At 48.3% G+C, this 14931-nt stretch overlaps 1 protein-coding gene across 1 annotated transcript in view; it reads left to right on the top strand.

Moving 5' to 3' along the window:
- The first annotated feature begins 10613 nt into the window (after positions 1-10613).
- SLC6A12 (solute carrier family 6 (neurotransmitter transporter), member 12) overlaps positions 10614-14931 on the top strand; it is a 28874-nt gene continuing 24556 nt past the window's right edge. Inside the window, exons 1-2 of the mRNA XM_009070937.1 lie at positions 10614-10806; positions 14433-14567. Coding sequence (XP_009069185.1) covers positions 10614-10806; positions 14433-14567 — 328 coding nt within the window. The remainder of the gene's footprint in view (positions 10807-14432; positions 14568-14931) is intronic.

Genomic DNA, 14931 nt, shown 5'->3' with positions numbered 1-14931 from the left:
TGGAGAGAGCTACGGAGATCTGTGTGCTGCTGGTGTCTGTGCCATGCACAGCAGGAGGGTCCCAGGTCTGAGTGGGGTTTGTATTGCCTGGTGGGGGGATGTGTGCTTCGAACGTTCCCAGAATTTATGGCAAGCAGTGCTTGCCTTTGGGGGATGGAGTGTTTAAGAGCAATCTCACCCACACTGGTGATGGAGGAACCTGTGTCATGGGGAGACCTGCAGTCATTGTCATGTCTCTTAGCAGCCTGGTCCTACCTGCACAACTGCACAGCTCAGGGTGCCTGCTCAGGGCTGTCTCTGTCAGCAAAGGTGGCAGTTAGTGGTCAGGGAATGCATCACTACTTCCCTTGCCCTCTCCCAGGATGGGATTGAGCACAGACTGTACCCCACAACTGAGCTAGTCTGAAGGTGAACTCTGGTTTTCAACCTAAGCCATCACACTAGTGCAATCTCTCACGTGGAAGCTGCCATGGTGAGATAAATGTGGTCTGTGCCAGTAGCAAGATTTAAAAACACCGTGAATTATTGCCTGGTGGGAAACTCTGAATCCTGAGTGTAACTTCTGGTACCTTCTGGGCTGGAAAATAGAAATTGCAGGTTTTTTCTTCCTCCTAGAGAATGATTTTCACACATTGCTGGATAAAGTTTTCATTTAGGTTGACTTTCTTCTTGTTTTACCTTAATGTCACAGGTCATTTCCCATCTACAGCTTTGCAAAGAACCCTCAATGTTCCTGTGAAACACTTCAGTGTGGATAAATCAAGTTTTTAGGTCAGCTCTGCTTGCATAGGCTTATCTCAATCCCCTTTTCATATCTGGATAACCTCTATTGCACCTTTTCCTCAGCTGTGCTGGGTCATGCCAGTCCTCTGTGACAGGATGGGCAGTGCACTGTCCTTCACGAGCAGGGCTGGAGGCAATGCAGTACCTCTGTTGTGCACCCAGCACATGCTGGTCACCTTGCAGTCTTTCAGGACTTCAGACACAGCCCCTAAAAGGCAGCAGATGAAGCCTGTCCACTCTGATGTCAATGACAGATCATGCAAGAGAAGAGTCAGCCTGTACTTCTTTGGGTATGCATTCAACCCACTCCACTAGCCCAAAGGGTAGGTGAAATCCAGGGCTTTGGAAATGGCATGCTTGGTTGCTGCATGTTGTCCTTGGCTGCCTGTGAACAAGCATCATGTGCTCCAGCTGCCACCCCAGCCCTCTGCCCTCAGGGCCCCTTTGCCCAGCTGGAATCTCTGGGACAGGGCTGGGCTGGCTCAGAGCTCTCCAGCCCAGGAAATGTCCCCCAGTGCTCACCCTGAGCTGCTCTTCCCCTCTGCCCAGACGCTCAGATCAGCTGCCCCCAGTGTCAACTGAAGTAGTAAGTAACACCTCTGAAGCATATGGAGATGTTTTCCCCTACTGCCCCCAGTGCTGGCCTCAGTGGTTTATCCTCAGGATCCTACCAGGCACAGGGTTGATTCCCTTTATGCATGTCTCCAGCATCATTTGTCCCTGGGGCAATTCAGTGTGCTCTGATGCGATCTGATTCACTGGCTTCTGGCACCCGAGAGGATGTTTTAGAGACAATGTCACAAACGACCTCTATCAGTATGGAGGTATACAAACCTATGCTTCCTCACCCTGCAGTGGTGAGGGCTTTTGTCAGCTCCTGGGTTTCCCACTGGAGAGGCTGAGGCATGTTCCTCTGGGGTGCCCTGACCTCAGCAAGCAGATCAGAGAATGTGCTGGATGTGTCCCACCTTCCGTCCCTCATCCATTCTGGTTTGAGTACATGGAAAGGTCAATAGGAATCTGGCAGGCACATTAAGAGACAAAGCAAAAGACAAAACAGTAATAGCATCAAATATAAAAGTTCTGAGCTGAACTATCTTGAGAAAAATGGTGTGATTGGAGCACCTGCTGCTCACATTGGTCACAGGAAGCCCTGGAAAAACGCATCAGGTGGATATAAAAAATGTTGCTAGGGCAAAGATACCTCTAGTGAGCACCCAGACACTACAAACACTCGAGCAGTACCTCTCCTTGCTGACAGACCTCTGTCCCATGAACTGTGTTTGCACTCTCAGCATATGGCACATGGAGGGATCTGCGCGAGCCCAGAACAAACGTCTCCTCTCTATCCACCTCTGCCTTTTGCTCTACATGCCTGATGGTGTCGGTGAGTCTCAAGCTTGGCCACAGAAGAAGGTTTCATGTAGTGCTGGAGATGGAAACAATTCATTCTGCACATATGTAGGGGGACTTTAAGGGATGCTGCTATCTCACGGACGTGTTGGAGCCCCAGAGCAGCGGGAGCATGTGGCAGCCAGTCTGCGTCACGCTGTGAGGTCTGCAAGGGAGAGGTCCCTCCCTGCCAAGGTCGAGGACCTGGAGTCACTCCGACTGTTGTCGTTGATATTCGCACACTTTGGGCCTGTACTCTGCCTGCCTGTGGCTGCTTTCTCATCTTGCTTTCCATTTGGGGCCACAGTTCAAGGTCTTGAGGGGTGCATGTTGTAAGGGAGTAGGGGAGAAAGTTCTTCTGCCCTGATGCACCTCCCTTCCCGACGTCCCACCACCCACACATGAGCTGGGTGGTAATTTGGTGGGGGGAGCTGGTGGGAGGGGAGGGACAGGAGGAGGAGAGAGGTTTGTCTCTGCCTTAACTCTTGCTGTATCCCTTTGGCACTCAGTGGATTTCTTGCCTGGAGTCCTGTGGGATGGGAAAGGACAGGACAGGATAGACCGTGAAGGGCTTGCTAGAGGAAGACCTGTGCTGGCTTCAGGTGAGTTGGGCGTTTACTTGTTGAGCAGATCTGGCTGGATGTGCATGTCACACTGGGAGTGTTGGTGTCTCTGGTTTTCCTGCAGCCAGCAGCTGCATGCCAGCTACTGGCTGTGCTCTGGAGAGTGAGCCAGCATATCTGCAAGGTGAAAATCTTCCCAATGTTAGCAAAGGAAGAGAGAGCTGGAAAAATGAGGAGCAAATAATCAATTTTGATCAACCCAGGGCAGAGGTTTTTCTTTCAATGGTTCCTATAGAAAAGGACAGGCAGAGATGCTGCTGGGAAGCTAAGAGTAAAGAGTTGCCTGAAGGATGGGTAATTGGTACTGAAGGTTGTGGCAGGAGAAAGAGAATGAAAAGTACTCAGATAGCAGAAAGATTGAGAAGAGAGATGAGAGTGAGCTAGACAGGGACAGAGATGAAGGGCAGAGAAGACTAGATGATAATAGGTACAGGAGCAAAAGTGTTAGGAGCAAAGTAGGCTGTAGGCATTTCAGCTACTGCAAACACAAGTCAGTGACTCCCTCTCCTGTGCTGGCCTGCAGAGGTGCTGGCTCCTGTGCATTGACTTGGGGGCTGCAGCTGTAAAAGATATGCCTCAGAGTGCATTCCTTGTTCTTCTTGCCACCAAGGCATCATCAAATTTTTCTACTGTGTTGGGTTGAGGAAGGGAGACCACACAGTGTCTGCACGTGCTAAACTCTGGGAATCTGTGGGCGTATCTGTGAACAAACACAGGCAGAACACATGGGGGTTTCATAATACCTGATCTGTGTCTTCTTAAATCAACAGTGCTTTTAAAGTAATCACTACTAATCAGGGCTTTCATCCAATGCCATTGGAAATGCCATTGCCCTAGTTTTGCCTCTTTGACAGCTGCTGATACGAGAGGCTGAACCTTGGACCTGACCTTTGCATCTCTGCAACAGCCTAACTTTGCTGGATTACTGGGTGCAGATGTGATCCTTGCAGAGAGCAGGCTAAAAATGTCTGCGCCCTATCTCTACTTTACTGTGCTTCTGGGCAGGGCTATAGGAAAGCTTTGGTGCTCCAGGCTGGAGTGCAGGTACTTGCCTCTCAGCAGGCGCAGGTGAGATGCAGTCCCATTGCACTGCAATGTGGCATTACAGCAGGTGCTGCTGGGAAGTGCTGACAGCACTGCTGGAGTCACAGGCTCCATACGCCTCTGCCTGTGCCGATTTTACCTGATGTGACTTGTCCTGAGCACCAACTGGAGATGGCTGAGCCTGCCCAGGGTCTGCCATGTAGATCCCCAGCCTGCAGCTGATGGGGACACAGGGTGCTGGGCTCTCGTGGAGGGCTGAACACAGAGCTGCCTGTGGGGGTGACCAGGGCGGGCAGCCCCTGCAACACTGCTTGATGCTGGCTGCACACACACCTGTGAGAGGCACCTGACTCTGCTACATCAGCTGTTGGCTCCCCTTAGCTTCTGTGCTGGGAAGCACAAGGCAATGTCATGCCTTAGCCTTGCCTGCCTTCTGGAAGAGTTTTGCTTGAGTGCTCTTCCCCCATGCTCCCTGTTTGTCATCTCAGACAGCAAGTGTCCCCAGGCTGTGCTTTTGGGAGGTCAGGCAGAGTGTGCCTGCCTGGGGAAGTTTAGCTACAAGTGCCTAGAAGTCTTTCGTGTGGGCCCACATGCGCCTGCAGAGGGTAGCGGCTTTGCCACCTACTCTTGCCTACTCCCTTGGCCTCCAGTCTCAGGCTGCACTGGGACAGCAGCAGCCAGCCAAGCTGCAGGGCTGTGGGCTGGCAGCCTCTATCTCTACTCCTGACCTGCCCAGCAATGCCTGGTGGCATGCCTTGCTTTGAGAAATTGTTGCCCTGGCGAGGTGGCAGCCCTGTAGCCACCATGTCCTGTGCTGCAGGCTCTGTTCTGTCCCTGTAGGGCACCTCTGGGCTGCACCACAGGTTGCTGTCCCACTGTGCCCTGCTGAGCCTGTTTGCAGAGCAAGAGCTGGAGCAGCATGGGTTTCACCCTCTGTGCCATTCACCTGCTCTGCTCATGCAGCTAGTGACAGGACCCATCCTGTCACCATGCTTCAGCCATGCACAAGGACCTCAATGCTAGCCTGATGCAGCCATGGGACTTTGACCGGACACCTCCAGCCACTGGTTAGGTGGTTCCAAAGCTTCCACTGGGACCAGGCTGGCTCTGTGTCTGTAGGAGACCTGTCAATATGGTGCTCTGTAAGAAGGATGGAAGCTTTGGCTGGGCCTCCTGCAGTGTTGCTGCGGATAAAACCAGACCATGGGGTGAGTGGAGGTCTTGAGAGTATCTGGTTTGATGTGAAGTCAGAGGCTCCTGTATGGACTTCATCAGTCTTGATATTTTCTAGGCTGAAGAAAGAAACTACCTCTGTGTCTCTGTAGTCTAGAGCAGGGATGGTGAGCCATGGACACCAACAGAGACTGATCTGACCCTTAGAAAAACAGCCTACACTGCTTTTAGCAAGAGATTTGCTACTGATCCTCAGGGAAGTGCAGTCACTATTAGATACTTAGGAGGCTCTCCTTGCAGCAGAGGACAGGGTAGGAGTCATTTGGTACCCTCCTGAGCTGGGGGTGTGTGCACTGAAGGATGATGCTTTATGATCTTTGCAGCTTGTACCACAGATGTACATGTGATTAGTAAACTCACAGTTGCTTCTTATCTCACTCTTTCTGGTGTCAGTAATCAGTGAACTCACTGACAGAAGTGTTGCTCTTAGTTCATGTTAGAGAAAGTATAGGCAGGATCTGATCCTTGCAGCAGCCTCCTGTGCCTCATGAACCTTGCTGAACAGATGCTTTGAGAATACCCTGCAGCCCACAGAACCTGGAAGTTAAGATGTAAAGAAGCAAACTAGCTTTCAAAAGCTTGAAATGAAAGGCATTTTAATTTCAACTTCTGTCCTGGAGTTGATCAATTTTTCTCTGGCGACATCTTTCCTTGCTTTCCTCCTTTTTGCAGCTGGCGTGAGCCATTCCCCAGCAGTATGTGGGTTTGGAAGCAGCCATCCCTGATCATGTAGCTGCTCTTAGATTGGCTGGAATGCACTTCTACTGCTAATATTTTACTGTCCATCCTGCAGAGATGACCTATTCCAGTAGCAGCCCCCACACAGTAATTTGACCAGGTTTGCTGACCTATTCCAGTAGCAGCCCCCACACGGTAATTTAACCAGGTTTGTTCCTTAAGCTGTACCTTGGCACTGTTGTTCCTCCCTGAGCCCTGGTTTTCTGTTTCTGCTCCCACAGCCACCCCCGCCTCCTGCCATCAGAATGCAGTGCAGGATTTCAGCTGCCGACTAACTGCTGCCTCTGATTGTGCAACCGGAGAATTTCTGCATCCTCCTGCTCCTCCATTTGTAATGCAGCCCAGCCTGCCTGCTTTCCGATTCCTCCCTCCCCACCCGAAATTGCAGTTTGTGTGCTTAGCTCCTGCTTGTTTTAAAATTAAACCAAGAAATCTGAATGCAGTGCAGCTGCCTGCATTGTCACCTGCGATTCTGCAGCTCAGGCAGCACCTGTGAGTGTCCCACGGAGCTTTATCACTGTGCTTCCCCCAAGAAGTGTTATCAGCTGATTTTTAAAGACATCTCTGTCTGCTGTTCTCTCTGTTTCGCTGTTCTCTCTTAGGATTGTCCTCCCCTCATTTGCCTTAAGATAAACCAGCAGAATAGGTCAAACAGAGGGTGTTAACTTCCCAGCAGTAGGAGCTCCTGTCTGACAGCAGTCGGGAAGAGTTTGTGGGAAGAAAAGCTTTAGGAGAAAAGCTATTGGCTTCCTCCTCTGGTGCCAAAACTCCATGTGGCTTGTCTCTCGCTCTTTGTCTCACCCAAGCAGCTTTGAATAAGCTCTTTTTTACCCCGAGAGAAGCTCAGGGTACCATCATGGTTTGCTTTCAAATGGCAGTTTCATTCTCCTCTTTCCATGATTCCTGCCTCCCCGCTTTAGTGTTTTCAAATAAACCTAAAACATGCTATTCTCCTGCATATCTGCATTGTGTGTTTAGCACAACAGACCCAACTGGTGCATGTCCACAGCCCTTCAGGGGTGTCCTTCATAGAATCATAGAATCATAGAATTTAAGGGTTGGAATGGACCTTACAGATCATCTAGTCCCAACCCCCCCTGCCATGGGTCCTTGATTTCCTTGCCTTTTGTGACCATGCTTGAAGGATCCCATGGTGGTAGCTGTGAACAAAACACAGCACAAAATTTGCGACCAAGGAGAGACTGAGTTACCTCATTGAAATGCTGAAGAAGGGAACTTGTTGGTTTGTGTTTATGGCTACTTGCATGCTGCCTGCCCTCTTTCAGGGCCTGGGGAAATCCAAGTGTATTCTTATTTTCTCAGCAATAAATCTTGTGGGGAAAAATGTGGCTATCTCCGTGCACCAAGCCCAGCCCCCAGACCTGTACCATCTCATATGGAACTGCCTGTTGCATTGGCACAGAGGGAGGCTGCTGCTCTCTCTGGGAAGATGACAGACTGCAGGTCATTTCTGTGAAGGGTACTCCAGGCCTGGCAAAAAGCACCTCCTCAAAGTGCTCAGGGCTGAAAATACAGCAGAGCACATCCAGAGCAGACTGGCTAGGTCAGAGGGAGCTGAGGAGGGAAGGTGGTGGTGGTGGCTGAGTGGATCCAGGAGAGGAATAGACTGTGGATTGCATCAGATGGCATCTTAACAGTTGGAAAAGCTTTATGGCAGAAGGCAGAAGAGGCTAGGAATGAAGGAGCTGTAGGATTTTTCTCCAAACTTTAGTGAAGCACCAGCAGAAAAAGAGCAGTGAGGGGCATAGCCTTTACTCCAAACTCATGAGGGGCATCCAAAGGAAAATATCTGCCTAGGCAGGGAGGATGTAACACAGTGGGCGGCTGTGGCTGCTGTGGGAGAACTAAATTGTTCCTAGCTGGAAACAAGAAGTTATTTGAGTCCCCATCTGGTCCAAGAACATACAGGGTAGGGGCACAGTTGGATTAGATGTTCAGGAAAAGAGCCAGGAGGTGTATGAATAGGCTTTCTCATAGAAAGAGCAGACAAAGTAGAGAGGGAAGTAGTGGGGATGTGTAATGCTATGCATGGCTTTGTCTGGGAAGGGAGAAGCTGTAGTTCATGGCACGAAGGATGAAAACTTTGGGCACCAGTTTAATCCACCATCTGTTCCCAGTAGAAAAAGTCTGATTTCTTAACAAGGGTGCCTTCCCCCTTTTTGAAATGGGAAAATGAAGCCACAAGTGGTGTGGTATGTCCTCCCTGCTGGTCTGTGTTTGTCCCAACCATGATCCTTATTGCAGCATCCCAGCTTCTATCCTTTGTGTTGGCCTATTCAGGAGGACAGATGCAGAGTCAAAGCCCTGGTCCAGGTGTCCCTGAGGTGGAGGCTGCTGACAGGGTTGAGGCTGCAGCTGGCACTCATAGCAAGTATTCCCTTCCTGGTTTTGGGTGAGAGGACGTGATTCCCTGATTGTGATCTCCCCCTGCCCCACACGTGAAACAGTCTCACAGAAATGAGGTAAACCACAAATATTAGTAGAAATAGGCTGGCTCTTGAATCCACCTTACACTGAAAGAATAAAAGCAAAGAATTAGCTAAGTCATCTCCTGCCAGCTTCCTGTGACATCCTCAATAAACCCAGTCTTAAGCATCATTGTACTTGATAACATGCCCTGGACTGCAGCAAATTGGAATGCACCAAGGACTGTGACAGATCAAACATGTTTCATAAAGTATGCATTACTTTTTCTCTCCTATTTCTCTCACAGTGCTTGGAGCTCTGCTTCTCTCAGAGATGAGGAGGCTGTGCTGCAGCATCGGTGTGAACTGGTTAGCCAGCTGGCAGGCCTTGCTGCAGGCAGGCAGTGGGGAAAGGGGCTTTGCCTGGGCCTCAACAGCTGAGAAACTGCTGGCAGGAGGACTTGCTGTTTCCACCACCAATCCAACACAGCAGGCGAGCTGAGTGAAGGGGCAAAGCTAGGACTGGGAGTACCTCAGTGCTGGTGATTTGCACCACCTTCTCTAAATTTGGGCTTAGAGGCTTGTGCGAGCCTGTTAGAGAGCTGCTTCAGCATCCACACTCCGTGTGGATCTGCACGTGTTAGAGCCCTTGGTGGGTTTGGGACAGTACAAGCCATACCAGTATGTAGGTGGTTTTTGGCACATGGACCATGAAGGGCAAGGGCTGGAGAAAATAGGGAGGTTACTTGCTTAGTGTCCTGATGCTCCTGCATTTGACACTGAAGCTGGTTGTGCCCACTGTGGTACTGCCCATATATAAGCTCTTATTGGAAATAGATCAAAAAACCAGTCACATTTTTTAGGGATCAAGATCTTTCTGCAGTGTTTTTGAAGAGGCAGCTGTATTAGCCTGGGGGATGATCTTCACTGACCCTGACTGTTCTACTCCATGGTTTATGCTCCTCCTTCTTGCTGCATCCCCTCTTACTAATGGCAGCGTGTGTGCCTTGCGTGGGATTCAGCCCTCCACATTTGGAGTCCAGGCCAACTTCTGCTCAGCAATGCCACCAGTGAGATGTAGATATACCTAGGACTTCTGTGGCATAGTTCAGCAGCAACCCTGCTCCTGCCAGGTCTGTGCTTTCTGCCTGGACTCACGTGTATCTCACCCTCAGGTAACTCATTGGAGTGAGATTCTGAGGAGGATTTTTTTAACTAAGTCAAAGCTTTCTCTCTCCACACTTCAGTTTCTTCTCATAATTAAAGGTCTGTAACAATGTGAAAATGTGGTCAAAAAAGAAGATTTAGTGTGGTCAATGTGAATTTTGGCTGCATTTAAATTAACTGGCCAATAAAAAGACTCTGAATGACAGGAAATTGTATCTTGTAACAAGCTGCCACTAACTTTGCTTAATTAAGATGATGCTAAACATAATTCAGGAGTTAGTACAGACTGCAAAAATGTCCTCCTTGTGCCACCCTGGAGGCCCAGCCACATCCAATGGGCCTCAGCCACATCGTGTGCCTCCTCCAACAGTGACTTCAGTCCTTGTTGCCATGGCTGGGTTTTCTCCCAGTAACATATTCACTTGAACTTGTCTAATCTCAGTACTCCCTTGCCCAGACCTGAACCACTTCACAAGTATGAGGACCCTTTGCTCACCTCAGGGACTTTGTTTCCCTGCCCTGTATTCTTTGCTGGGTTGGGCAAAGCTGGAGGATTGATGCTTGTGCTGCCTGTTGGTGAAGAGAGCCCAGGCCAAGTCAGCACGTGTGTTTTGCTGAGGTTGCAGAACCTGGTGTCCAGGGAGTCAAAGACAACGCTCCTAGACATGCCTAGAAGTAAGATGGTAGGTTGTCCATTCTTGTTCAGACTATTTATCCTATTAACATTTCTCTCATGCCATCTGAAAATTACAGCAGGAGACAATTGTTGTCCACACGAGGACAAGAAACTTCTGCCTCCATTCCCTGCTCCAGCTCCAGCTCCTGGCCTCCTCTTCTGAACTGCTGTTTCCAAAGTCCCAGGCAAGTTTTCAGCAGCAATGGAGATGCAGAGCACTTAGTCATGGGCAGATGTAGGTAGACTGAGGCTGGTGGTTGGGAAGGAAGAGGAAGGGAGGGGAGGGTGAATCTGGGGATGAGTCCAGTGAAGGAGTAGTGCAGGTGGGTTCATCTCACCTGAGCAGTGACCTTTCTCTTGTTTGTTCAGCACAGCTTTGTGCTGACACTAAAGGAACCATTTTCCAGAGGATGAGGGAACCTCATGCTGATACTAGCAACATATCTATTGTGGTGTCTGGTCCCTTCCCTCCTCTTCCCACCAGCATGTCCCTACATCCCATGCTCTCTTTTTCTTCTGTGCCACAGAGCCATGACAAGAGCTGTGTCTAAGAAAGGAGAGCCCAATGGAGCCATCGCAGCTCCTGAAGAGATAAAAGTGGAGGAAATGGAAGAGAGAGGCCAGTGGCGCAGTAAAATGGAGTTTGTGCTGTCTGTTGCTGGGGAAATCATTGGTCTGGGCAATGTATGGAGGTTCCCATATCTCTGCTACAAGAACGGTGGTGGTAAGTTCACAGCATGCATGAGTCGTTCCAGGTCTGCGGGCATGACAAGAGATACATGCATGCCTGAACGCATTTTTACTGTGACTCATGTGTCCCCACATGCACTCCCTTATCCTCTCCTCCAACAAGTTATCTCCTGCCAAAACCAGGAGGAAAAAAACCTGAGGGGTGTATCCAGCTCCCCAGCAGGTACTGTTTCTCAAAGAAGCAATCTCAAGTTTGGATGCTGAATTGAACTCTAGTAACCATTTAAGGTTATTTTAAGGGCATTTCAAGACATTGGTGTTCTTCTGAAACCATCAAATGCTGAGTGGTCAGAAAGCCATCAGCAACTTCCTCCTATATAATTGCCTTTTCCTACTGTCTGTGTCACCTCCACCTCTCTCAGATCCTTGTTACAGAGGTTGATGGTGCTAATATTCTTGCCAGGGCCTGATAACCCCTAGAAGGATATTGGTACCTCTTCCCAAGGAGCATTTCCCCTAGTGATCAACCTACTGCTAGGGAAACCCATTACCAGGTAGAGTTCATTCACCTTCCCTTTGTTTCTTGTGTGTCTCTCCTTTTTCAATAACACTGCAATAAGATCATTATATGGTTAATAAATAAACTTTCTCATAACAATAAAATGAAACAGAAGGGAATAATTGACTGTCACTAACTTTTCTTGGTGAATCAAAATCTAACTTTGCAAAAGAAAAGGAGGAATAATAAATTACATGTCAAATACAGTAATAAATTCTCTTTTGTTCTTGTTCTCCAGAGGCACCTTGAAATAATGCTTTGGGACTTGCTTGTTCCCCCCAATTTACACTTCTTTTCTCTGCAGACCATGCCAAAAAGGCCTTTCTTCTCCAAGATGCTGTGAGCTTTCACTAATAGATGAGTGGTTCCACTGTAGTTCATCCCAGAACTGCCAAATTACTGTCCTCTGTGCTGTTGCCAGAGTTTATCCAACTCAAACAGGAGGCAATATAATGTCTCCAACCAAAGAGGGGTTGGATAAGAAATGGTTAAAGAAAGTAGAATTCAGTTTTTCTTGAACCTGGTATGGTTTTTCGCAGATCCTTCAGTCTCCTCCTCTGATATTTTGATTGTAGGCACTGGATGCACCAAAAGCAAGTCAGAGCAGCAAGGGATAATAAACACTGGTGCTGCATCTGATTGAACAGCCCATTCTGCAGAGGCACTTTGATGGTTTTTGCATGGAAAATTTGTTCCTGAGCTCAGATGATATCTTTGCATAGTTTATGCCCTAACAATTAGTATCCAGTTGAGTAGTCCTTGCAATTTGCATGCTAATTAGTGTAAGTGAAAAGACTACTTTTGTTCACTTTAGATATCTATTAAATAACCCTTTTAAAAAAATTAAACTACTCTGGCATATCCAAGGCTGAGATTCAGAGGGCACCGAAGCTAGGCTTGGGAAAGACTAGGATGGGAGAGTCCTTCCCTCGCAGCTCACACGCTGCTGTTGCAGAGAGTATGCTACTGCTGTAGAAGGTACAGCTCTCTCTCCAGGGCTCCAGGGAACCAGACAGCTGACAAACCAGGATAGGCCTAGACACTGTCATTCCCATGGCACTCACAGATATTCTCACCAGTGGAAAAGTCCTTGAAATGGCAAAAAAAGGCATTTTCCACCTCTAAATGCTGCATCCCTGTCCCACCCTCATCCCCCAAACTGGAGACTGCTGTGTTGTCACCTTTCTCCACATTCAGGTGTACTGAGATGGTTAGAAAGCCATTGAGACAGATATCATAGAAACAATAGTGCCAACTTTCTGTAAAGCAACAAACTCTAATCTCGTCTGTGGCTGCACTATCGAATTTGATTTAATTGTTCAGCATTCTGAACTTGTTACTGACTCATAAGGAAAGAGGGTCTGTTTCTGAGGGCTCCTTTCAGGTCTCAGTCTCCTCCTGTGGAACAGCAAACTGAGGAGGGGATCACAACTGGAACTTCAGCTGGTAACTGCTCTGGGACGGCCAAGAGATACAAAGCAGTTAGAGGTGTAGGAAAGCCCTCGTTGCTCACAGACCAAAATGGGTCAACCTCCGGGACAAATGGTATGAGAAGAGAGGGTTTAGAATGCGCTGAAAGGCTCATCTCTGCACAGGATAAAAAAGCTGTCTTGCAGATTTGGCATACGGATAGATGTTTTGCAGCACCAAAAGCAGCAGCTGCCTCTAGTTCAAGCATGTGCAGTTCCCACTCCCTGCTCTGCAAACCTGGTCTGACCCTGAGAATCAGCCTCCTTCCCTCTGGCCCCAGGTCTCCTGCAGCTAGGCACAGCTGTGTTTAGGGGAAACACAACTGCTTTTAGGGAAAATTTGGATGTTCCTTGTTATTGTAACAAGGAACAAGGACAAGTGTTGACCTTAAAAACAAGGACAAGTGTTCCTAGTTGCTAATTGTTACAGGAAGGAATTTCAGTGCTGATGCCTGTGCTGGTAGGGGAGGAGAGGGCCTGGGGGAACAATGCCTGGCTTGGCTGAGAAAGGGGTGCTCATCTTGGTTGCAAACAGCTGAGATGCTCTGGAGGTTCTCATGACCAAATATTTACTGTATGGAATGGCAAGACCTGGACAGTTGTTCCAGAAAGGAGTCGATCACCTTAGCTTGTTTGGAGGGGAGTGGAAGGGCAAAAACCTACACTAAGGATGATGAGGAGAGTGAGGTGATAAAAAGAAGGTTCAGCTGTGAGAATGAGCTCTCAGGAGCAGTTTTGAGTAGAGCAGAGAATATATTGGGTGTTTTGGTTTGGCAGCCAAAGCAAAAAGAAAGAAGAGAGGATTCAGACAGCTGAACAGGGCATTAAACCATTTTTTTCAGAGAATTCAACTTTTTGTTGTTGTTTTTGTTTATCTTTCCTGATGCTTTGTTTATGTTGGTCATTTTTTTCTGGGTAAAAACCTCCTGCTCTTTCTCTCCTTCCTCTTCCATTTCTTCAAGGGTTAATCTGAGAGCTATTTCAGACTGATTTCTCTTAAGACATTTCTCTACATCATAGTAAAAAAATTGATTTTGGAGAAGTTACATTTCTTCATTTTAGAAATGCAGGGAAGATTCTCTGTTGCTCTTCCCCTATTTCCATTCTTTTGGTGCAAACTGCTTTACAAATTTGACATGAAATAAGTCTCAAGTAAATTTATATCCTAGCAAATTTATTCCTTATCAAGAAATGTCACCAGCCTCCAGGTTTGTATCCTCTGGGCAAGTAGGAGTTTTGCTGTGACTCTCATGAAAGGCAGAACAAATGTGGTTATGTGAAACAATGACTTCTTTTGTTCACCCCAATCCAGAAAGCTGGAATGAGGTCAGGAGCATGAAGAAGGGAGAACTTCTCCATCACTGTCTTCTTTTTATCCCCTTGCCTCTAGGTTTTGGCCAAGGCCAAATACAGAAGTACTTCAGTAGCACAAGACAGACCATCCTTATATTTTCTTCCGAGAAATAATGGTTTGGAGATCTTGTTTCTTTAGCAGAGGTTGCACAGTAAATTCAGAGAAATACTTGTGTTTAACTAGTCAATTTCAGCTGCGGCCCCAGGTGCCTGGCAAGGGGTGGTGAGGAGAAAGTTGTTGAAGAGATTTCTGAGGCAGCATCATACCCATCTCTGCAGGAGCCTTCCTCATCCCTTACCTCATCTTCCTCTTCACCTGTGGGATCCCCTTGTTCTTCCTGGAGACGGCGCTGGGGCAGTACACCAGCCAGGGAGGGGTCACTGCCTGGAGGAAGATCTGTCCCATCTTTGAAGGTCAGTCAAATTACCAGATTTACTGACAGCACTTTCTAACAATTAGTGGCTCAGAGCCTTTTCTGGAAATATTTTTGTTTCATTCTCTTTTATTCTCCCTCCCTTCCTCTCTCTCCCCCAGCCTTGTTATCCCTTCTGCTGACTACTGTGTGTGCAGGGGCAGCTCCCTGACCTCACTGTAGGTGACTGAGGTTTGACTGGTCTCTGCTTTGAGAGGCTCAGAGCCTGGGGGAGAGCAGAACCAGGAGGGCCAGCATGCAGGAGGATAGGAGTGCCGACACACTAACATCTGCATGTAGCCCATGACAAACAGTGAGAAGAGGATGAGGAAAGCTGGCTTGCAGTGATTTCCCTACCCACTGTC

The sequence above is a fragment of the Acanthisitta chloris genome, unplaced genomic scaffold (genome assembly GCF_000695815.1).
Source record: "Acanthisitta chloris isolate BGI_N310 unplaced genomic scaffold, ASM69581v1 scaffold11303, whole genome shotgun sequence".
Lineage (NCBI taxonomy): Eukaryota > Metazoa > Chordata > Aves > Passeriformes > Acanthisittidae > Acanthisitta > Acanthisitta chloris.
The sequence above is the reverse complement of the archived record's forward strand: the minus strand, read 5'-3'. Positions and strand labels throughout refer to the sequence as shown.